This window comes from Python bivittatus, unplaced genomic scaffold (assembly GCF_059951505.1).
Source record: "Python bivittatus isolate LINGU-HERP-01145 unplaced genomic scaffold, Pbiv_v1 ctg000980_np1212, whole genome shotgun sequence".
In the NCBI taxonomy this organism is placed as follows: domain Eukaryota; kingdom Metazoa; phylum Chordata; class Lepidosauria; order Squamata; family Pythonidae; genus Python; species Python bivittatus.
The window spans coordinates 59,838,029-59,862,931 of NW_028277125.1; the positions used below are offsets into that span (position 1 = coordinate 59,838,029).

General features: G+C 38.1%; 1 protein-coding gene across 2 annotated transcripts; it reads right to left on the reverse strand.

Moving 5' to 3' along the window:
- Window positions 1-1,093: 1,093 nt before the first annotated feature.
- OAT (ornithine aminotransferase) lies at window positions 1,094-24,436 on the reverse strand. Of its 2 annotated transcripts, none has more exons than XM_007441922.4 (10): window positions 24,287-24,436; window positions 17,192-17,410; window positions 11,106-11,330; window positions 9,794-9,889; window positions 8,609-8,736; window positions 7,133-7,255; window positions 4,146-4,274; window positions 2,652-2,765; window positions 2,229-2,373; window positions 1,094-1,607 (listed from the first exon to the last, which is right to left on the reverse strand). In XM_007441922.4, the coding sequence occupies exons 2-10, from the start codon at window positions 17,388-17,390 to the stop codon at window positions 1,447-1,449; spliced, it is 1,320 nt and encodes a 439-aa protein (XP_007441984.1). In that variant the 5' UTR covers window positions 17,391-17,410; window positions 24,287-24,436; the 3' UTR covers window positions 1,094-1,446. The 2 variants fall into 2 exon arrangements, with proteins under 2 accessions (XP_007441984.1, XP_025031252.1); XM_025175484.2 differs by lacking the exon at window positions 24,287-24,436 and adding an exon at window positions 21,720-21,849.
- Between the last annotated feature and the right edge of the window lie 467 nt (window positions 24,437-24,903).

Consider the following 24,903-nt stretch of genomic DNA (forward strand, 5'->3'; position numbering starts at 1 on the left):
TCACAGTACTGACATCTTTGTTCCTTTGGCCATCTTGCTTCCCAACTAGTAACTCATAATCTACAATTTCAAGAAAGCTTCATATTACCTGTGTTACAGAATTTGTTCTTAGCAAGTGAGAGTAGATAGCAATTTGTTCCTATCATGAGCACATAAACACTATTAGCAGCAGGACAATAGTTATCATTTGTTCAAAATGTATTTTCAAAGGAACAACTATATACATGTGTGTGTGTGTGTGTGTACACACACACATACACACATATATATTTAATTTATTTTTACTGTAAGCAAACATTATGAAGCCCAAACCGACAGATGCGGCAGCAGAGCCCGTTGTAGCCGTTCCTTCAGCAGCACTGCCGTGCTGTAAGCAGCTGACCAGAGGATGCAAAATCCTTGTTCAAGCAATCAGCCATCCTGCAAAAGGTGGGGAAGAGAGGGCTTCCTGCCACAAGGACAGAAAGCAGCCTTGGCTGCTCTTAACTCCAGAAAAACGAGGCAGGAAGTGGGCAGTAATTCTCCCCGTTTCTAGAGCTATAGCTGCAAAGGAACATTCCCAGGCTCTCCCTGGGCCAAAGGATCAGCAGTTCCAAGCAGCCTAATTTGCATCTAGAGAGAGGCGGCATTTTCAAAATGTGATTTAAAGAAAAAAAAGATGCTTGAGCAATTTCCAAGCACTATGAAATTTGCTTCTGGGAGTTTTCAATATGAATCTTGATAATGAAATTACAGATCCCTTGTATATTATTCTCAACATTATTCATAAAGCTTTCATATGCAGACTCAAATTTAAAAATAGGAATATTAGTTTTAGAACAATGTTGAAGTTCCCACTGATTTATAACTTACAAAGTCACATAGACAGAAATGCACACGGTGCAGTAGGTTGTTAATTTATATGTGTGCTTGTAATGAGAAACTGCCTGTATTTTACTCCATTTGATTAGCCTTTATGAACTAGTACTTGTTTCAAACAGCAAAGCATTATAATATTCCTATTTCCTCAAAACCAGGATTTCCTTACAGGATACAATCATTATCACCCAACAATTAAGACTTTAGGTCTCAGCACAAAATGGAAAAAAGAATGTCAACATTATTTTTTTAATGAAAAATTTCATTAGATATAATATTTGGTTCATGAAGATATATCATTTATACCTTGGCTGAAAGGTAAGGAACTGTTCAAATTATAATTCATTAAAAGAGGTTGGACAAATAGTCCACAATACAGAAAAAAGGGAAGAAATTTAGTCAGATGTTTTTTCCTTTAGGTCCATTATAAAACAAATGATTTAATTTGATCTTCAAAGGCTGAATTTCTCTCACTGAACAGAGCAAAAAAAATTAAACCAGGAAGGATCAGGCTGAACTGCTCCAGTACTTTGCTCCAGCCACAGCACTATGCTGTCAGATTGCGGGCATGGGTTAAACAAGGCGCCTTCAAAAAGAGAGAAGGGTTTTGTGGATAATTTCAATGCACTCTCTGATCTCATCTTCCTTGATCACTAGCGGGGGAGCCAACCGGATGATATCTCCATGTGTCGGCTTGGCCAGCAGTCCATTGTCACGGAGTCGCAGGCACACTTTCCAGGCATCCCAATCTTCAGAAAGATTAAAAGGAAAAAGATTGGTATATTTTCTTTGCAATCCAAATCTAATACAATATGACAGACAGGCTGCAGTTTTATTTCCTTTCCAGTCACGGGACAAAACAACTTTGGAAGACTAGAACTACCTTATGGTTGTATAGAGACAACATATGAAGCGTTTGGGGCTTCAGACTTTGCCCTGAACCTGCAAATAGGCTATTCTGTTAAGTCTGAATTTGGCAAGAGTTCTCTCAATATTTTCCCTTTTGTATATATTGTCATCACCATCAACTAGCCTTCCCCAAGCTGGTACCCTCCAGATATATTAAACTTCAATTCCCAGACTGGCAAACTCCATTTTGGCTCTTGCACATCACTCCCTTCTTTACAGGCTGCATAGGTATTTATGTGTTTTAATGTAGTGGGATGAAGGTGTGAGGCTGGAGGAAGAAAACCAGATTGCCACCTCCCCAGTGAAGCTGCACTATCACGACTCCCATCCAAGAAAGCTGGAAGGATGTGCTGAATATTTGGCTATGGTTTTTGAACTGGTACTGCAAATCTTCCTTGCAGGGATGATGAGATGGACTTTCTATCACAGTGATATGTGGTAGCACAATATGATCATTTTACCTTTAGTTTCCCGAATAACAATAGCATTTAATAATCCTTTTCCTCTGACTTGAGTGACAATATCTGATGGAGTCTTCATGAGCTCACTTCTCAATATATTGCCCATGATTTCTGCATTCTTAACTAATTCTTCTTCTTCAATTACCTAAAACAGTTTTAAAATAAAGTTGAAAAAGATGAACTCTGGGGATATCATAATGGTTTCAACATTAAGTTTAATATGGAACAGTGCTATAACAGACAATCAAGAGGTTCCCAAAATTATAATATTACACACATCTTCTTTTGAAGGACATAAAGCAAATTATATAGAATTACTTTGTAGTGTTTGTTAGTATCGGTGTCATGCAGGTTTCAAGTACTTAAACATTTCAGTGTGTTAACAGATCCTTTTGTGAAGGCCTTAAACAGTTATTTACGTACCTCAAGTGCTGCCATGGCGACTCGGCAGGCCAGTGGGTTCCCTCCATATGTAGAGCCGTGTTCACCTGGTTTTATGGTGAGCATAATTTCATCATCACACAGAACTGCTGACACCTATGGAGGAAATATGATTTAAAAATTTAAAAAAGAAATGTTACTTTGTTTTGCAACATCCTTTCAGAATATTTTGGTCCCTACCACCTAAATGTCTACTGTACAGAGCCAAAGGTAGCAATATAGAGTAGCTCATTTTTAGGTGTTAATTCAGAGTTTTCTTGCCATATTGCTTCTTGGAAAATGCTAATGTTGGGTCTCCTTTTAGTGGTATCTTGGAAAGGCATCTTGGATCAGCAGTGCCAAAGGTCTCTCCAATCATTTCTGCTGCAGCCCTAGCCAGTGCCAGCCCAAGCCAGCCACTATTTATTTATTTATTTATTTAAATTTATAGGGCCACCCATCTCAAATTCATGACTCTGGGTGGTTAACAGTGTTAAAAGAAAATCTAAAAACATAAAAACAAAAACAACAACACACATAAAAACAGCAGCTGAGGTAAAAACAGACCATCAATCACAAGTCAACTTAAGCAATGTTATGTTAGCCCCACCTGCTGCCCTCTAGGCCCGGTGACAAAACTAAGTCTTTAAGGCCTTATGAAAGGCCAACAGGGTCAGGGCCAATCTAATCTCTGGGGGAATGATATTCTAAAGGGCAGGAGCCATGACAGAAAAGGCTCTCTTCCTGGCCCCCACCAGATGGCATTCCTTAGCAGATGGATCCTGGAGAATGCCTCTTCAAAAAGCCTGACCATTTCAGTCCCTCTTGCTCAACTCAAGGGCTCAAGTTCATTTCTAAGTTACCCTCAGGAGCCCCAAATGATTCACCAAGCAGGCTTTTGGTGTAACCCTATGCCTGGAACTAAGTCCCATGAAGTTCAAGGAAGCTTCCTCTCATGGATTTGTCTCAGAGGTTACAATCCTCCACACAGGTGCAAACTCCTCTTGAATTCAGTCAGATTTATCTATTTTGCAGCAAGTGCATGCCCATCAAGGAGAACAGACTATCTCAGTCTTATAAAACTAATAAAATATTGAACATTCTTCTCTATCAAATTTAGTCCTATTTAAATCCATGATGCTTGTAAATGCCGTTTATGTTTTCTTTTTCTCTTCTTTTTGCTTTTTTTCTTTTCTTGTTCATCTTTATATTCTTTTTTTTCTTTCTAAAAAGTGTTTCATAAAAACAATATATATATATATATATATATAATTTTAAAAAGCAACCCTCACATCATCAATATTAGAGATATTTGATGTTTCCTTCCTACTAAGATTTTTTTTTAATGCACATAGGAATGATTTGTGGAAGCCCTGCCACGCTGTAACAGCTCCAAGATTGGAATGTGATCCATTACTCTACAAATAACTCTTGTTATAATCAATCTGTTGAAAATTTCACAAACAAATTCAGAGTGCTTAAAAAAGCAGTACTTACAGGATAAACACCTCCAGACAGAGCCTTTCCAAGCAAGACCAGATCAGGTCTAACATTTTCATGATCAACAGCTAGCATTTCCCCTGTTCTGGCTAATCCAGTCTGAATTTCATCAGCAATAAAGAGCACCTGTTAAATATAAAGGGAATCAACCATAACTTTCTATGGAAATTCAAGGATAAATATTTCTTCAACATATCAACTTCATTCTAATATTCCAAACAACTATGTTTCAAGAAGCTAATATTGTATAATCATATCACAAAGAAATCTAATGTTTGAAAGCTATTTATTATATTACTCTTATCATATATCTCTATTACGTAATTTGGTGGGGGGAGGCATTTTTTCCTCTTAAGAGATAAGAAATGTGAAAACTCAATACCGTGTCTTGCATCAGGGGTGGGTAGAGTGAAGCTCTGGGCCACCTGCAGCCCCTGACCCTTTTGTGACTCACCAAGTCTTGAATATTACTGTTGAGAATTGGAGACCATTTCCTACCGCCCATATATATGACATGGTTCATCCATTTTCCATCATTGCCCTCCCCACTACAACCCTTGGCTTCCCCAAATGTTTAAATATCTCCAGTGTCCATCTTTCTTTTAGCTATGAAGGGTCTTATTGTTATTTGCATTACCAGAGTTTATTTCACGTCATCTACTGGAAAACACCCAAAAAATTACTCTAATCCAGAAAACTCCTTTATATCTGCAGAGAACTAGCAGCTTGGAGAATTTTCACAAAATGAGCAGTCATCAAAGGAAATCTTGTTGGCCATCAGAAAAATTCCAAAATTCTGAATTTCTTTATGAAGCAAGACTGATTGATTGATTGATTTCAATTTAGGCACTACTCAACTCCAAATCAACTCTGCAAGGTCACAATATAGTAATACCATAAAAACACCAATACAAAACATATTATAGGGGCTAAGGAGGGTGGAAGGGAAAAAAGGCTTCCACTGTAGAAGTCATGAATTACTCATCAAAGGTGTGAGGAAGATAGGACCCAAGGACTGAATCCTTCTGCCCATCTAGATGATATTATTGGCTGGAGTGGAACCAAGCCTTGCCCCCATCTCCTGCAATATTATATTCAGCTCCAGAAAGGAGCTACTTCAAAGCCAAAACCAATCCTGGAATCACCACCTCCCATATTCATATGAAACACTCTTGTATCTATCTGTCTATCGATCGATCAATCAATCTATCTATTGCTGGCGAGAAGCCATGCTCCAAAAAAAGCCAGGGGCAAGACTAACCAATTAACTAAGGATTAAATTAATACTAAAAGAGTTGTGCAATGATTCAGATTTGTGAGTGGAAAGGTGGTTTGGAGGTTGCAGTCGTCTGCCTGTTATACTTACTGGCAACCATTTAAGGAAGCTGCACCTTTTATGGAGCTCACATGGCCGATGTGACACTTGGATCAAATCATTTTTTTACCTTTCAAAACTGCCACATGGCCCTCATATCTACTGATTAAAATCAATCACTTTCAAAATAAGATACCCCATTTATAAAATTAATTGATCCCATCTGTATATACCAACCATTCTCTCAACACAAACAGTCAAATCTCCCTGAGTAAATTGCACAGTGTATATTCATTCCTCTCATGGCAGATAGAGCAAAAACATGATGGAAGCAGAGAAAGGAAGAGAATGGGAAGAACAAAACCAGATGGATATGAAATAAGGGGGAGAGATAACTAAATGGGACAAAATAAAGAGAAGCCCTATTTAGACATTACAACAAGAGTTAAAAGACCAATCTTCAAAAATAGCCATGCTTTTCAGCAGAAAAAATCTGTAGTCCTTTATAGCGCCTGCCAATCTTTAGTTTTTAACTGCTTGTTCTTCTTATCAGCACAGGGAAGCTGACACACACACACCCAATACCTCTGGAACAAACAAGTCTGTCCTCCTATCTACTACTATAAAATACCTCTCTTGGTGATATCTCTAAGATATGTAAATGTTTATCTGAGCCACTATTATATAGTTCAATCTAAGAAATGTGTTTAATGTAAAAATGCCACTAATATTCAACCATGCTATAATCAAAAGTAAACAAAGTTGTTAAAACAACCCTATCAACAAAATGAATAGTAAAGGCAGTTTACTAGTTGATCAGAAGCACGTTAAAAGTCCAAGCTTAAGAATACACAAAACATATTCTTCTGTCTGCTTAAGATAGGCACAGAGCAGATATGATAAGAGAGTTGAGTAATGTCTCACCTTTGAAAAAATAGTTCCAACAGAGCAAGAGAAGCATCATTACTGAGAAAAGGGAACACTGATTGTTCAAAAAGTGCTATACCATTAACTTCTAGGCATTTTGTTTTTATATCAGAGATGCAAAACTTAAGGCCTCAGAAGCACAGGAGAGACCCCAAAAGCTTTGGGTGCAAGTTTTTAAAAGTTGCCACCAAACTATAATTCTGATTACAAGAAAAAGGGGAGATTATAGGGAGTACCTTATTAATGATATTTAATCAAAGGTTCTGTCATTTTAAGTGACCTGAAATTCATTTAAAACCAACTTTAGTTTTTGTTCTCATCTTACCCACCTCTATATCCTACTTCTGCCTACTTTTTGGAATGCAGTCTCCAGTCCAGTAATAGCTTTGTAGCCCCATATTAGAAAATATGATATCAAATTCCAGAAAGTACATAATTTTACGTACAAAAGAGTACTGTCAGGAGATATTCTAATATGTGCCTTGAAATATGTAATAGCAATAGACAATTCTTTTCTCTGTTCTAAAAGAAATTACTGTGTTGGTTAGTCACAAGGCTTGGCCATTACCCAAAGCTTAAGTATTCTCTTTTTAGAACTTCTGACAAAGTGAATTCATGAAAGCTTATGACTTTTAATGAAATTTGCTAGTCTGAAAATGTGTTCCAGACCTCTTCTGACTTTCGGCTACCATAGACTAACATGGGTCTCCTCCTACAATGTCTTTTTAGTACAGAAACTTACATTATGCTTCGTGCAAAGCTCTCGCACTCCTGTTAGATAACCTTTATCAGGAACAACCACACCAGCTTCACCTTGAATCGGTTCCACCATAAAGGCTGCAACATTTTGATCTTGAAGTGCACGCTAAAAGGACAAGCATATTTGTATAGGAATCAGAATCCCCAAATACAACTCAGAAGAGAGGCAATTCTAGTCTTGTAATAAGATCTACAACCAAAACATATTGAATCTTATTTCTGAATAGGTCAGCTCATACCAGAATCTTTTAAATGTCAAAAAATGCAGATAAGATTTTCATTTAGTGCAACACACAAGCATACTGTATGTCACCATCTATCTAAATAATTTGCTTTCTTGGCACTTTAATTTAAAAATGGTTTGAAATGGTCTCAGCATGGGAAATGCATAGGATAGCTTAATAAAGTGAAATGCTTTTGCAAAAAAAACTGTATTAGTTAAACAATACCTGAAAAATATATGCCAATCAAATAGCATTTAATATTCCTGTTTCCCAGTTCTCAGTGGGAAATCTTTGAAGGGCAGATTTCTCCTATTACCATTATCAAAAGTTGAAAATTCTTAGTTAGAAACAAGTGAAACTTGTAATAAAAAGTTGGCCCTTTACTTCTGTCTCTCATGTTACTTTCTCCTTTCTTCCTCATTCTCTGTTCTGCATACCTTTTGATATCTACTTTCATCCTCTTTGCCCTATTTTCATATTTCACTCTTTGTGCTTGCATTATCCACTCTCCTGCCTCCTCCACAAGCAGAGAGCCAGTAACGCATCTCAGTCCCTCAACATGAACCATACTCATATTGGTGTAGGCCTTCACAGCCAGTATCTGCTGGGCAGTGTTGGGCTTCAGGGTTTAGTGACTGTGGTCACTAAACCCTGAAGCCCAACACTGTCCATATTCATATTGTTCAATAGGTTGCATTTCATCCCCTCACCTTCTCCTCCTTTCAACACATACAGTATATGCCCAGTCCACCTTTTCAATTCTGAAGTGATCGCCTCCATTTTTAAACATTTTATTGAATCCTACCGTACATACCAACATGCAGAATCCTTCTTTTTGTCATATTTGGCCCCAAAGCAACTGTTGTAGGAACTATTTATTGGGATACTAGAGAGATTTTTCCCTCTTGATAGTCAGGTAGGTGGTCGTGGTTATGCATATCCGCTGTTGCAGACTTTCCAAACTCATTTCCTGTTACTGAACCATGAGCTCTTAGGCTTAAGCAGTTCAAAACTGCCTTCTACTACCAGTTCATGGGAACATTCAGCCATATGCAGGTTCACATCTTTAAATGAGCAGGATCATTTAAAGAAACCGCCATGTGCAACAGTTATACTTAAGACATTACCCAGAAGCCACTTCTGCAATAGCTGTTCCAGTCTTCCAGGACAGCTCCCATAAAACAAAAATGCATTCAACTAAAAATTGCCTCACAGATTGGGGAACTGTGAGGTACCTCAAGAGCTGGCAAATCATTGTAGGGAATTACTTCAAACCCTGGCATAAATGGTCCAAACCCGTCATAGCTGGAAGGATCTGTAGAGCTTGAGATTGCTGACAATGTTCTTCCCCAGAAGTTGCCAGCTGGTAGGAAAAAAAAGAAAAGAATACACTAAAAGAAATACCTATATTTACTGTTAAGTTACATTTATGCAGATGAAAAAAGGTATGAGTAACTATATGTTTTAAAAAGATCGAGATTGTTATATGAATATAGATCATATCCCTATATCTGTAATGATCACTGTCATAATTTTACTATATTTGTTTTTGGCACCATGCTATAGCTAAAGCTATTTAACCTACATTTTTTGTTTCCAACTAAAACAGGTAGCAAAACACTGCTATCTAATATAGACTCATAAGAAGGGACATTCATCTTTATATTAAAAAAACCCTCATTATATAATAATACTGAGGTCATAAGCAGTAAAGTTGGTGGTGACTGAGTGTATGGAGGACCAATCTAGCTGGAACAGATCCCAAAATATCCTTGACCATTGTTTTCTACTTTATGGTGAATATAACAAACTTCTTTTCCATGGTATAACTTTAATTTTGAACTTTAAATTGCATGTCCATCAGAAACCCTCAGCACTACTATTATGGTAAACAAGAAGGCTCTTCTGCTTTGTTAACTTTACATGCCTTTTAAGAATGAGAAGCTGTAGCATCCAACATACTGATTCTAGCTGGCTAGCATGTAACACAATTCTAAATGTTAATATGAAGTCCCAATAAATATGAAGTTTTTCCCCTTCTAAATAACCTGCTTAAAACTGCAGGTTCAGCTTGACAGCCCATTCCAATACAACCTAAAGCAAGATTCGCCTTAATGCCATAGCGACGACCTAACAGATAACACATTCATTAAAAATACTACTTTAGTATATAACAATAACAGGTGACACATTGCACATTCTTGTCATTTAGTGAAGCAAGTCATAAAATGAATCCATTTCAAGAAACAGAAACATTATGACACATTAAGATGTCATGTTTGATGTTTAAGCAAAACACAGACTCCTTTCTTAAATGCAAAAGTATTCCTCATTTGCTGCTTTGCTCTAGTTTCATTTGTTGGCTTTTGAGTGCTTTTGCTTTACTGTTGCTTTTAATAATCTAAAATTGGATTACTCACCTGCAAAAACAATCTTTGCTTTGTATTTTGGAATAGCTTTCACTGAGTAAGCCCATTTACGAGCCAGCTTGCATGCTGTTTCTCCAGCCTCCACACCTAAGACAAAGAACACATATATAACAGAGATGGGAAGGAAAGCGGGAAATAAACATTGTGGAATCCTTAGTGCTTTCTGAGCTTGGTTGTTTGTGTTAGTGAGTTTGGGGTTTGCTCCCTGTTTACATACAGTAGCTTGCCCTTCCAGTGTTGGTGGGGTGTAGTTTTCTCCTTGGTAGTTACTTGATTAGGGTGTTGTTTTCTGCTTAATTCTTTGTCTGGTGTTAATCCCTACTTATCTGGTTGTTGGCTGTTGGAGAGGATGTGTTCTGGTCACACAGACACATAGAGATAAACCACAATTATATACCATTCAAAAAAGACAATAAAAAAAGCTAAGAAGGAAACAAAAAGACCAGAGCACATACCAGGGGGCAGGCACTATCATAGAATTTTCCACAATGTCCAAAGCACCCAAAATATGGATTAAAATTAAAAAAAAAATTTTTAATCTTTAACTACCTGTATTATTTTCTTTTCAATGTTCTTAGTCTGTGAGTGCCATCTAGTGGTTTCACAGATGGAATGGTGTCTGAGGCAGTCAAGCTGTCAAATGTATTTATTTAACCTATGTATATGGCTGCTCAGCTGGCAAATTATGACTCTGGATAGCTAATTTAAGATTAAAAAAAGAAAATTTAAACCAACAAGGTGAAATAACATAAAAGGAAACATAACTTCTACCTTACTGAGATGCAGAAAAAGGGAGTAAGAGGGGCAGGGTTCTGGAAAAAAAACTGAAAACAAGGGTAGCACCAGTCTCCCTCTAAAGGGACCCCCGCCCCAAAATACAGTACTTTTAATTGAACTTCTCCTCTCAAGGGAATATATGAGGCTGATTCCCCCAAAGGAAGACCTTTGGAGCATGGAGGAGACAGCGCCACAGAACTAGTAAAATACATAGCAGCTATGTATTTTAATTTTTGTAATGTTTGTAATTGTTTTTACTTTATTTTAATTCTGTTCTGCCCAGAGTCACTTGTTGCAATGGGGAGCCATATAAATTGATTGAAAACAAACAAACAAACAAACAAACAAGACATTCTCTCTCTTAAATGGGATCAGAACAGACACAGAATGCTGTGCCCAACAGATTAACAGATTTCCAAGGTGCCAGGGAAGAAGTTCACATTTCAGGATTTGCAGCTACTATAACACAGAGGTTACACAAATGCTCATTTCCACTCTTACTGGAGGAGAGGACAAGAAATGTTACCTGTGTTCATTGGAAGCACTTTGTTGTATTTGAACATTTTAGTGATATATTCTTCATATTCACCAAGCACGTCATTATAAAATGCTCTTGAGGTTAGGGTAAGTTTCTCACACTGAGATTTCAAAGCAGCTGCGATCTTTGGGTGACAATGGCCTTGATTGACAGCACTGTAAGCACTTAAGAAATCAAAATATTTTTTGCCTTCTACATCCCACACGTAAACACCTGAAAAGGAATCAGAACAAACAAACTTTAGTTATTTCAAGATGATATATCTGCATGAAACAAAATTTAAGCAGCTATCATTTGAAGAAATAGGTACAAGGTGGCAAATATAATACTGCTGGAAGTTGAAATCATATTTTTGGTTACCTAAAAGTCCCACTGAACAAAATGAAGCTTACTTTTTAATAGTTGTGCACAAGCTACATTGCAAGTCATTTATCTGATAAAAGTATAGCTATATAATCAAGATTTCTTAAGAAGCTTTTCAGCCCAAATATACTTTATAAATGAATTATTTCATTTTAGCAAAGCTTAATCAGAATGACAATAGTACAGAGTTCATCTCTTCCTGTTTCCTAGCAAGTTTGAAGGCAAAAATTAAAGGTTTATCTTTTATGGTCTGTGTTCCATTCACAGAAAACAGAACTCAGTAAGTAGATTCTGACAACATAACATAAATGAAGCTGTGCTGTGACAAACATTCTACTAATACTTCAACCACACTGAAGTCTGAAAGGTCAAGTTGATAAAATGGAATACAAAGAGTCATCCTCTTCCTTTGAAAATGGCTATGTGTATATTTTTGCTAAGAAAACCCTTCTCATTTGAGCGAACTGCCAGGTTTCTTCCTTTCTTGGCGCTAATCAGAGGTTACTTTTTTGATGCATTCTATATCAGGAGTTCTGGAGAACTCTGCCCTGTTGTTTCCCCCATTCCCCAGGATTGGCACTGCATGCTGGAACGGATAAGAAAAGGAGCTGCACACAATCTAGAACAGTATTTCTCAACCTTGGCAACTTTCAGATGTGTGGACTTCAACTCCCAGAATTCCCCAGCCAACAAGGCTGGCTGGAGAATTCTGGGAATTGAAGTCCACACATCTGAAAGTTGCCAAGGTTGAGGAACACTGATCTAGAAGCTCCTCATTCCTGGTAGTGACAACCATAGATAGCATTCTATATTAATTTTACCTAAGACAATCATTAACGAATACAGACATCAAGCTCAATAATCTATTCCAAGGACAATAATTAATTCTTGGTTGAAATATCAGCTTCTAAATGACCAGCAGAAAAAACTCAGAAAACAGGAGGGCATGATTTCTTCAAAGACTCTTGAGAAACCCAAGTTTTCCTACATAACCTGATGATTTATTCTATATTTGGTTCTTATCCATTTTTTAAAATCCACTGTCTAAAATGCAGTTTCTAACCAAATCGAACATAGGGTAGATAGAAAAGCTCACATTAGGCTTAAATGTGAACATCTTGTATACAATGGCATCAAGGGAAGGTTGCTTACTTTCATGTTTTCAAGGTAAGCAGAAGACTAGATAGCTGCATTTCTCTCCCAGAATAATATGCTTCAGCAGGCTGCAAGATACCAAGACAAAACAACGGTGTACTTGTCCTTAAGGAAGCATATTACTAGTTACTTATCTAGTTGCCAAGTACATTGTCAGTGAGCTATTACTCTACAAACCTGCTAATGTGCCTTTGTAAACCAGTAAAACAGTTGACCTACAAATAGTTTCCAGCCACTTATGTTGTACAACAAGCTTTAATCTAACATTATGAGGTTATATAGTAGCAAGAAGATAGTTAGACTTTGACACCGTTTAAGCTTCTAATTAAACTGATGATAACATTCTCACAAAGTAGTGAAGCTTGCCAAGTGGAACAAAACCAGAGATACCATGGATGGAGTGATAAGTGTTGCAAATTATTGGTGTCCTAAATCCTGGACAGCCTTGTAAAATATGCTCTGTCTTTGTAGAAAGGTAAAACCAAAGGCCCTGTAATTTTTACGATGGAAATAGAAGGAGGAAGGGAGAGAGGAGAGGGAAAGAATTAGATATTAGATGTTCCTGTATTTGACAGATATGAATCTGAACATAAATCTCAAAGGACACTCTTAAACTAGTTTTATTTGCTTTTTTAGTGTTTTATTCAGGTTATTAAGTTGACTAATACAAGGAGAAATATAAATGTTCCAAGAGCCAGAAATACAAAAGTGGATGGGGAAGAGGCACCTGCACCACAAGAAACTTAACATTTCTCAGACAACAAGTAGTATATTTTTAATAGGAAGGAGACACAGGTTGGTAACTATTTTTGTATTTCTCAAAGTTTAAGCAGCAATCAGGAAAATAATCTTGGTCAGAAATTACTCTTTCCACTAGCCTCTTCTGATATTTATGGATGAAGCTATGGCAGTAGTCTCAGCTTAGCCTGAAGAGGTCATTTCTACAGCTGAACGTACTTGCCCAACTCTTATTTGTGATACATTCTCTCTCTATCTGATGGGTTTTCAAAATACTTATCTTCTTCTCGAAACATAACATGCTTTTGCAATAGCACCCTTTGGACAAACTATTTGCATTCTGTTTTCCATTAGTCAAGTATGTCTTTATAATCACTGCAATTCTCATTATGGCCACAGATAAACATACAGCTACAGGTAGTCCTTAGTTAATGACTGTAATTGGGACCAGCAATTCTGTCAGTGAGCAAAAAATCACATGACCATGCTGACTTACAATGGCAGTTGTGGCAGTTGCGGTTGCAGTCATTAAGTGAATAATGTGCAGTCATTAAGCACATCACATGACCATGACTTTCTGTCAGCTTCCCCACTGACTTTGCTTGTCAGAAACCAGAAGTTAAGGTCGCAAATGGCAATCACATGACCATGGGATGCTGCAACCATTGCAATTGCATGTCGTTTGCCAAGCACCTGAATTGCGATCACGTGACTGCAGGGACACTGTAATAGCCACAACTATGAGGACTGGCCATAAGTCTCCTTGTTCAGCACCTCATAACTTTGAATGGTTGCTGAACAAGTGGTTGTTAAGCAAGGATTACCTGTACAGCCAAGCTTCCTTAGCATATGTACATACAGCTCAATTTTCCACAGCTAATGCTCTCTAAATAAGTGGAGCTATAACTGCCACAATTCCAGGCAACATGACCACCAATATCATACAAGTAACTGTGTAAGAAATATGGCAGAGCTCTAGCCCATTCAGGTGATACAGTTCTGAATTTACATTCTCTCCTCATCAAGGTCTCTTAGGAGCATTTGTCAGGTAAAGACATCAGCACAGCATTGAGCTTCTTGGGTAAAGGAAAATTTGGATATTCGTGCAAATATCTGGAATAGGCCTTCAGTAAAATTAGGCAAATTTGTGTTGTGCTGTTCAGCATACATTCATCCAGCTATAGATGCAGGTTTCTCTTACCTGGCACACACAAATAGTTGACTAAATGTGTGGCAAGAAAACAAATTTTAAGATCAGGCCTGCTGACTCATTGCTAGAACTAGATATACATGAATACTTCTATATGCAGAACGGAAGCATTGGAAAGATTACCTGCGCTAGACACAGAACAAGCCCAAGCAGACTGCTCAGTTTCTACATTGGACACAGTTTGGTGGACTGATGACCAAAGGTCAGAGCATCTGTGTCTTCACCACCACCCTGATGACCTTCTATGCTGGATATGCAGGAGCTGAAATCTCTTCCCATGCACTCAGCATAAACATCAGTGAGCTGGCAAATCAGACAGGAGCACTCAGTATTTATAGCATGCCAAATATCTAACCAGCCTTTCTATTCAGCAGGCAAAGGAAGGAGGAAGCCCTGTGTCCATTCTCTAGAATTCCACCCCTACAAGTAAAAATTGGTAAATAATATATTTTCAAACTAGAAACCTTTTGGAACTAAAACAAAAGGATATGTCATACGTATATATAATTAGTAAGACTAATACCATTTCTAGAATTGCAATACAAGACTTCTTTACACATGTGATAGTTTTAGAAGCCATATATATACCAAATAAGGCCCAATGTGAATATAACATTTGTTCTAATAAATACTGTCTTTGGATACTCGTTATGAAGTAAGAGATCACCCTCGTTTTCCATGCATTAGAGAAAAAATTCAGATGGAGAAGGCAGCTACCCTCTGTTGTATTGTAGGTGCCAGCCATGTCAGAAGCTATAAGAGATGCAGAATGCTTCTGACTTTCTTCAAGGTTCGAAGAGAGACAAAATTGTTTTTGCAGATTCTTAGCATATGCCAAATTACTTTGGGTAGGAGACATTGAAAATAATGGCTGATTACTGAGGTATCAATGTTTAAAATCTACAGTAGGTTGCAGATTTATAGTAAAATATGTTTATTGAACAAAAATATTAAATGTCAACTATATGGTTCCTTTAGTTCTAACTGTTCATGTCTGCAAGAAGCAAAGCCATTACAGAAGGAGTTCTCTTTAATTTTAAAACAGAAAGAGGCCACAGGCATCATGCAGTGAAATATGATTTGCTTTCCAGTACTAATTCACTGAAATGTGGCATTTACATGCTCTCCCAAGCTTCCAAGAGTTTAAAAGAGCTGATGCCATGTCCACTAAGCTGGTTGTAAATGCCAAGAGATACTTAGCAAGACAGAAATAGAGAAAGAAACACAGATTTGTTTCAGTCAGTGATGGTGGTAGACTATTTCTTATAACTCTTTATGCCAAATTTCACTGGAAAGATTAGTAACCACAAGCAAAAACTATGTTTCAATGCCAGTTTTAGAAATTATACAAGCCATGGTCCAAAATGACTCTGTATCTTGCATAAATGGGGGCTAAGAGGAAAATCCTTTTAGGCTATCACTGAATGGATTCAAACATTCAGTAATCCATGGTTTTAGTTATGATTTGTTGAATAAGCCACCATTAGTTGGGTTCACCCATCACACTAAGCCATAAACCATAGTTAGGAAATAATAATGATTGAGATCATACAATAAATTAAATAAATTAAATAATAATAATAATAATACCCAAGTTATGGTTTAATATGATATGTGAATCTAACCAATGAATCACTACCAGAAGGGAATAGAGAACCTAGAACACAGGTTTATAACTGTTTGCCCCCATATGGCATGCCACTATGTCCTGTTCTTCCTGATGTAAACTTCCTCCATTCTGAACTCCATCCTTTACTCTTCCTGAAACAGACTGGAAGCAAACGAGACATTAGTATAAAAATTCAAAGGAAGAATTTTATTCTGACTAGAGCATCCCAGCTACCATTCCTCAAAAAGCAAATTAACAGGGAAGGCAAAAGACAATTCCATGTCATTTAAAGCCAAATGCCTCTCTCACTGGCACCCTGCAGTTCCTCCATCACATTACTATCTTAGCTAGAAAAGCTGCAGGATGCTGGTAGTGCCTGGATCAGGAATCTCTGGGGCAGAGCACAGCCATTCTACCACTTATCCATATGCAAAAATGAGCTGCTGGTATGAAGCAATTGATGAGCAGAACAGCTCCGAACCTGATACTGTCAAACTGCTCATCATGCTTTTAGTCATACTATTGCAATGTTTGCTATGAGAAGGGCACCTAGCTTCCTTATTTAGATTGTTCAGTTGTAAGACTGCTTTTTTATACAATAAAAGCGATCTGTCTTCTCAACAGACATCGCTGCCAGTGCGTTCCCCTAGCTCCCTTGCCCTCTCCTATCATACGTGAACTTATTTCTCCTCTTTCTTCACAGATCTGTCAGCTAGCTAAAAAAAAAGAGGACTGATCCTGAACTAAGTGCTCTCCTTCTTTCATAAAAAAAAAAAAGAGTAAGGATGCATGGGGAAAGAAAGGAGAAACAGCTCATGCAGCAGCTACAGTGCCCCACTATTTCTAAGCAGTCTCCCTGAACACCATTACTGTATTTCAGTGGGCAAGCACCTGTCACTATGGGAAAGGAAAGTGAAAGATTGATTAAGATCTATGTAATCCAATATTACTTAAATCGGTAATTCTTAGAAACAGACCACATCAATTAAAAATATGTACCTTTTCCTTTTTCAAGCGCCACAGGGAGTGGGTGATAATTATGTGCACCATATTTAGCCTCACGCTCAAATATGTAGTCTGATGATGGTGGGCCCTGGACTGTTTTCTTTGCTGCAACTGATGTAGCAGAACTTGCTGAAGTACGGACACCGTGACGCAGAACTGCCAAGCACTGGGGATGGACCAGTTTAGAAAGCATGATTGTAGTACAGTTGTAATCTGAAACCAAAGGAAAATGGGTAAGAAATCTATAGATTCCTAAGGGCCCACAGCTTTATCAGAAAAATTACAAAAGAACTCCTTAACATTTCTATCATTAAGTTACGGAAATAATGCCCAATGGATTCAGGAGTTTGAACAGCTTATTAATATTTTTGAAGCATTTCAATATTGTTCAAGTAATCTAAACCTTAAGTACACTGTTAAAATCTTTCCCAGGTCAGTTGGCAAATTTCTAAAGCAGCCTTCCCCAATGTCCTACCCTCCAGATATCTTGGAACAAATCACAGAACTCACAGCAAGTGCCCACTGGAGAATATCAAATTAGGAAATTGTTCGTATATCAAAAGGTCAGAAAGATAAGGCTGGATAGACATTTGGGGGAAATGCTTTAAACTGAATTCTTGCACTAAACAGAATAGTAGCCCTAAGCGGCCCTTTCCTATTCCATGATTCTAAGTTAGTGACAAAGTTACACCAAATTAACTTTACACATTAAAAACCTTAATATGCTCCCATTGATCTGTTATGATATGCCATGGTCCATGATGCACACCACTTCTGAAGTTTGAAAACCAACACATAAAACAGAGATACAAGAACAATTTTGATAGCTACTTCCAATTGACATAGAATTGGAAGAAGCAATAATTTACTTAAGATCAATTTTCTCCAGTGTGTTTTTCAGATGTGTTGGTCTTCAACATAAATAACTCCTAGTCTATAAGCCCAAAGGCACCACCAAACTACAGAAACCTGAAGGATCCATAGGTAAATTGCATAGATTAGAAAAAATATTGGAACAGCAGGATAAAGTTCAAATGTACAGATATATAACAGATAAATGAAAAAATACCACCAAAGGTATGTTAAAGAGAAAGAACAACACAAGTTTAAAGATATGTAGGGTGGAGATTCAAAATATAAGCTGGTAGATCAGATCAAATATCTATCTAGTTCACCCCTTATAATACAGGTACTCCTCAGGTTATGGTAGCAATTAGGATTGGAATTTCCATCACTAAGTGATGCAGTTGTAAAGTGTGATGTCATGTGACCACATCACTTAGGGATGGCAATCCCGGCAGTCCCAGTTGACCCAGAGACCATGTGGGTCATTAAGAGAGGACCTCAAGTGACTGAAGTCTTAGGCAAGCAGGCTGGCAAGCGAGAGCTGACAGGTACGTGAGTGGTATGGGTGAGTGTTACTGAGCGTGGGTGGGCCTGCAGGGGCCGCAGGGCAAGCCAGGGGGTGTTACAGAGTATGAAATCCCTGGGATCTCATATTCTGTAGCAGGGCTCCTCAGGAGAAAAAGAGCAACTTACAAGAGCTATTTGTAACCTTCCCTGCCAGCTTCCACACTGACTTTACTTGTGGGACTCCAGCAGGGAAGGTCACAAATGGCAATCACGTGGCTGCAGCTCACTGCAATGGCCACAACTTCACAGACCGGTTGTAAGTCCCCCTAATTCAGTGCCATCGTAACTTTGAGTGATTGTAACCCAAGGACTACCTGTACACAGACAACTATTTTCTATGTATACCAAAGCATTTGCTATTCAAAAGCATACTGAAATTTCTAAACTGAAAAGTGACATTCCTAACAGATGCTTTCACTTGGCATTTAACAACAGTTAAAGGAAAACTGTGGGAGAATCAAAACCAGGTCTATTTATTTTGTTTCAAAGAATTCTGACATAAGCTGTTAAGAACATTTTTCCAGCCTGCTAAACTGTGTGGCAAGTTTCCTTCCATGGAGCTTTTAAACAGCAATTCATCCTAATTGCTCTACAACCCTAGTCATTTGACCACTCCAATAGAGAGAGAGAATTGACAAGAGACAAATAAATACTCATGGACAAATAAACCCTCCTTAATTGCCTACAATTTCATAAAAGCAGGGGTTTTTTCCCTTCCTCAAAATAACATTGGCAGCATTTCAGGAAGTAAGCAATACTTTACACGTGAAGTGAAATCTTCTACTTAGTTCTGAAAACAGAGGTAGGCTTCTCTCTCTTTGCTTCTGTCCCAGCCTTGATTTTTCATACATACATACATACTGTACATATATTACCATATTATCAAGTGATGATCATAGCAGAATAAGGATTTGGGGGGGGGGGCTTATCAGGACATTTGACATTTTGAAAAGGTATTTTGAGTCTGACAAAATGATTGTCATCGGGAAACTGCTATGGTTGGCTTGTCTGCACGTTCCTAGACCACCATCAGGATGCTCTGTTACCCAGTGTATGTTCTGGGTTTCCCCCCACCAAACAGGTCAGAACGGCTATAGCTAATTACAATTTTTCCCCCCTAAAAATGCCTATAGGCCTTTGTGGAATCCAAGTCATATTTGTATATAATGATTATGCTAGAGGATGTTGTTTTACTTTGCTGGGTGACACCACCTCATTTATGTATCAATTTTATTTTTTTTAATGGAAAAAGATGGGGCAGAGAGTGGGCAGGTATCAAGAGAAGTGCCTGTCAGTATCACATAAGCCTATTGCTATCTCAAAGCAGTTTACTAGTTCTGCTGTATGCTGCTTATGGAAATACAGTGTCCATCGCTTGTATATTTTTTTATTATATTTTCTTATTTCATCCTGGTTAAAAAAATGGAGAAAGTTGCCTGAAGAAAGAAACAGAAATAAAGAAGTTACAAAGAAAATCAGCATGATATTTGATGGAAGTAAAATGTAAAACAAAAGCTTTATTATTCCTTTAATAGTTGGAAGCATATCCTAAACCAGGAATTCACTTACCTTGATGAAACCAGTAGCAGGCAGAGGAGACAGAAGCTGGTGTCACATGTTGGGCTAAGCTATAATGTAGTTTGTTTGGCTTTGGCTTCTCCTGTTATGTGAACCCCGCAGATTTAAAAGCCATGCTTTATGGCTTACCATGAGTGTTCTCAAACTTTGCAACCCCCTAAAACAACAAATGAATGTGTACAATCCCTATCCCATAAATAAAATTAATTACTTCACCAGATTAGCATTGAGCAAGAAATAAATATATTGCCTACTAAAAGATATGTAACTTTTATCAGGGTTCTTGACTTAGGTTTCCTTTTGTCAGCACTACTGGTAATTAGCTTTTCTCTTACCATTCAAAACCCATTTCCCATTTGAGAGCTAGTCATTTAAAACAACAGATTTTGTTCCCCACTTTGCCTTTGGCCAGGCCAAACAGGAATGAGTTTTTGCAGAACTCCTTGCTTTGCCTTTGCAAGCCCAGTCAGCTCTGAAAAAGTTTTGCAAGCCCCACCTCCAAGTGCTCATGAATTCCCCTGAAGGGTTGCTACCTGGCTTCCCATGTTGCATGAACCTAACTAATTATGGTTTATTCATCAATCTAAGATTAAACAAAGCATGGCTTAGCATAAGTCTGGACAACATTTTTTGGTTAGAAGCTACACTTTAGTATTATTTGAAGTCTTTTGAGGGTGCAGCAGCAAAGTAGTAACATGGCTATGTCACTGAAGTGACAGAGTTGATATTGTGAGCCTCAGTTTGGTGGTGCTGGGTATATATACATGTACAGAAACAAAATGCATGTATAAGTCTATTACTACCTTGAATCTCAAAAAAGATAAAAATATACAATAGAAAATTGCTCTTGTGGTATTGAATTTTGGCAGTACAATGCTAATGGGCTTTGGGGGGTCTACATATGGATTATTGTCATTATTATTATTGTCATTGTTTTGTAGACCAGATCAGGATATCAACTTGACATATAAGCTAAAACTACATTTATTGAGATAAGCTATAATAACATAATCTTGCATGTCTGATTGTGCTGTATCTCCTCCTCCTCATGGGTCAATGAATTACAGAGGTTTCTGTCTGAGCCACTTTCAAATATTATCTGGATATTCTGGACTTAAAAAATGCTTTAGCCCCTATTGCCTTGGCAACAGAGTCTACATATCTCCATCAAGCCATCTTCCTTACTCTCTACACCTATAGCTGGCTATCCCAGTGTTTGCATGCCATGTAATCCTAGTCAGTATAAAACATATCTTTTAATATGGAGACAAAGCCATAAATTGTGTGTGGAAGAATTCTGAGTTTCACAATTCTCCCACAGATGTCACATGATTCAGCACATCTATCTTGAAGAAATATCCATTTGTCTGCACTTTTGATCTCTTGTATCATTCTAAGCTACCCTTGGAATTTCTCATCAAGTGCTGCAAGAGAGAGGAAAATCACCATGTTTTGCTGAAACATTTTAGTTTCTTGTTTACATGTTCAAAGCTTCAGTGCAAATATCCCTGACAGGTCACAAGTGGATTACCTGATCAAATATTAGGTAAATCTATCCAGTTTACGTTTCCTTGTTTGGCAGGCACTGGAGACCTGCGAAGGGCCAAGGCAAGGCAATGGAAGGACCCATTTTGCAATCTTTCCCCTCTTCACAATTACTGTTGTGGACCAAGGAGCCCTTTATAGATGAAAAAAGATCAGACAGTAGTACTACATTACAATTCGGGCACACATTTATTTAACATTTACAAGGAACTGTCATCCATAGTGACATCTAGTTATTTATGATATTATGCACCATGATTAATATTTCCATGGCACATGAAACATAAAACTGAGTAACTTGCTACGGAAAGGATGCTATTTTTAAAAAACTACACTTTCATACATGTACGTATACATATACAATGGCTCACCAAACCAGCACATGTGTTCAAAGGATCTACATGTTCCTCACAAGTGTTTCACCTTGTTTAGCTAAATTGTAAATTACAAGGCTACCTTGAAAGACTCGGTATTTTTGCAGTATCTCTGGATTAGCTAAAAATGTATTTGAAATTCTTCTAGCTATTTGTTAATGGAAGAAGGCTACATATAAAAGCAACATCCATTTCCATTATCTTTGCAGTGACTTTACCTTAACATATCTCTGGGTAGTGCTAAATACAGCCTTAAATTATACTCTATTACAGAACTTTACAGCAGTCAGTAGAATATGACATGAATTTCTAAAATGCATTTCTCAACATTTTCCAATTCTAAACACATCTATTCACCGAAGTAAGAGTAAGCCTATTTCTGAATTAATATGTCTGTAGGATTCCACAAAGCAGAAATGTGGTGTGCTACTGTTCAGCTTCCAAAAAGTTTATATAAACATTCTAACTGTTCGGTATGGGTCAGTAAGTACTGCTGTTAATATTAACACAGTATACTAACGCACTTCCAATATGACATTTAGAGATTTCAAGGGAAAAGATCAAGTATCCCTCCATATAAGAACTGGATGAGATCCAGATTTAACATTGCATAATTCAAAGTTGCATCAGTCTGAATATGATAGGACTGTACAGGTCTGGCCCCTCACACTCCCTCAAACAACCTAAATTAGCTTGCTATGTAATAGAGGCAAGGAGCAGTTGCCACTATTAAGATACTAAGATTTGTTTTAATATTAAAATCTGATATGCACACTCACACACAACTGTAAAAATTATAGTCACATTTTAACACCAGAAAGCAAGAGAGAGTGATCATTAAAACCACCATTATAAAAATCACATTTCCTCATCCTTTAAAACATCAAGACTGAGTTATACTGCTCATGTAGCATATATGCTGTTTTTGATCCTCTTTATCTGGAAGGTTGAAAAGGCATTTTCAATATAAAGTAAAACCACTTAAATTGGCATCTTACCAAATCCATTTTCATATTTAACCCTTACCTATTTAGCACCAAAATATGTCAATTAATAGGATTGAATAATCAAACCCAATTAACAGACATACGTTGGTGCCAAATAGTTATACAGACATACCAACTACCTCCAATACAAAAGAAAACAAATGATGTCGATTTTTTAAAACATGCAAAACAAGTAATATTTTTAAGCTTCAAAAACCCATCCCCAGCACATCAGCAAGCATAGGATGTATCTGGCAGGACAAAACAAACATTATTTCTTGGGAAAGTGGAAAACAGTATGGAAAAGTTGTTTAAGATGTGTATCTCACTTGCACTTTTTGGACATGTTTCAAAAAGCCCCAAAAGCCTGTCTGGCTAGCACCACGGGACAAAAATGCGTGTATTATATCTCAGTCCAGATTAAATCAAATTGCTTTCAAAAACCATTGTCCATCTCTCACTGCAGTCCCTATTATATTAGAATGGCTTGCCTTTGAATAAGAGGTTGCCATATATAACTACGGTCAGTGAAACCCCTCTCCCAAAGTAAACTTTATTGTGTTTAAGGGGTCCTGAATAGATGTGTATGGAGTACAATTAAATCTCCAGCCACAAAAAGCCCTTGGGGGCTTTGATTCTTGCTACCAAGGAAAGAAGAAAAATCAGGTACCCCTCTGTAAGACTCTATGTCATCACGATACTATTCTTCTGTAGATCTAGGAAAACTTAATAGAGTTATAAAAATTGTAAAAATTACAGAGAACGGAAGGATGCTGTTGTGCACGGGTTTTTGTTTTAGCAAGACCGACTGCAGCTGAATAAAACAGAAGCCCTTCCCTCTACGGTTTAGTTTCAGTCATTGTATGCGCCGACGCTCCTCACATGATCAGGAGATACGACTGATCACAGACTCCAAGGAAGAGAGACCAGGGTGGCATCGATTTCAACAGGAAGGCTTGGGAGGAAGTTACGGAGCGACAACGCTAACAAGGCAAAAATTTAGAAGGACCTTGGAGGACCCCGCCCACTAGGACCAAGCTCTACCCTCGAAGTACTGGCCTCTCTTTTCTCGGCACCCACAAGACAGGAACTTTCCGGAAATGGACTTTTGGGGAAAGCCAGCATCCTCTCACACACACCCCACACACACACACACATCCGGACCGGACCGGCGCCCAATCCCCCCGCGGTACCTCCGAGAGCCGGTTCCCCTTCTCCGAACTTCCAAAGCACCCTGAGGAAAAGGCAGCAGCAGCTTCCCTGGCGCCTGTCAGAGCAAAAAAGACCGACCACGTCACAAACTCACGAACAAGACATGCCGCCAGGGAGGTACCCCATTGGCTTCTCTTCCCTGACCACGCCAATCGCGGCGCAGCTCTCCTGCCTACCCCCCTAGCTCCAGCTTTCTATTGGCTGGCTCCACTATCCCTGACCGTTTTGGTTGCGGTCCTTGCTCCACTTCTAACCAATCAGCGTGTGCTAGTTAAAAAAAAAACGCATTGGAAGCGATGAGATTATTGGCTGTGATAGGCTAGCTGGGTCTCCTCCTACAGTGTCTTGGAGACTTTGGCAATTGTCCCCACTAAGCAGTAGTCCCTAGTTTGATTTCCTTGGGGGGGGGCGGGCTTTCCTTTCTCGAACATCAGCCTTTCTGGAACTAGAAAGGAATCTGGAAAGGGAAGAACTGATGTGTGGAGCCGCTGGGTGAAGAAAGAGCTAAGCCATCTTTTCCAAATTTAGTCCCCCCAAAATATGTGGGCTTCAACGCTCACAATCCATACTGGTTTAGAAGTATAAGAGGAAAAGTGCA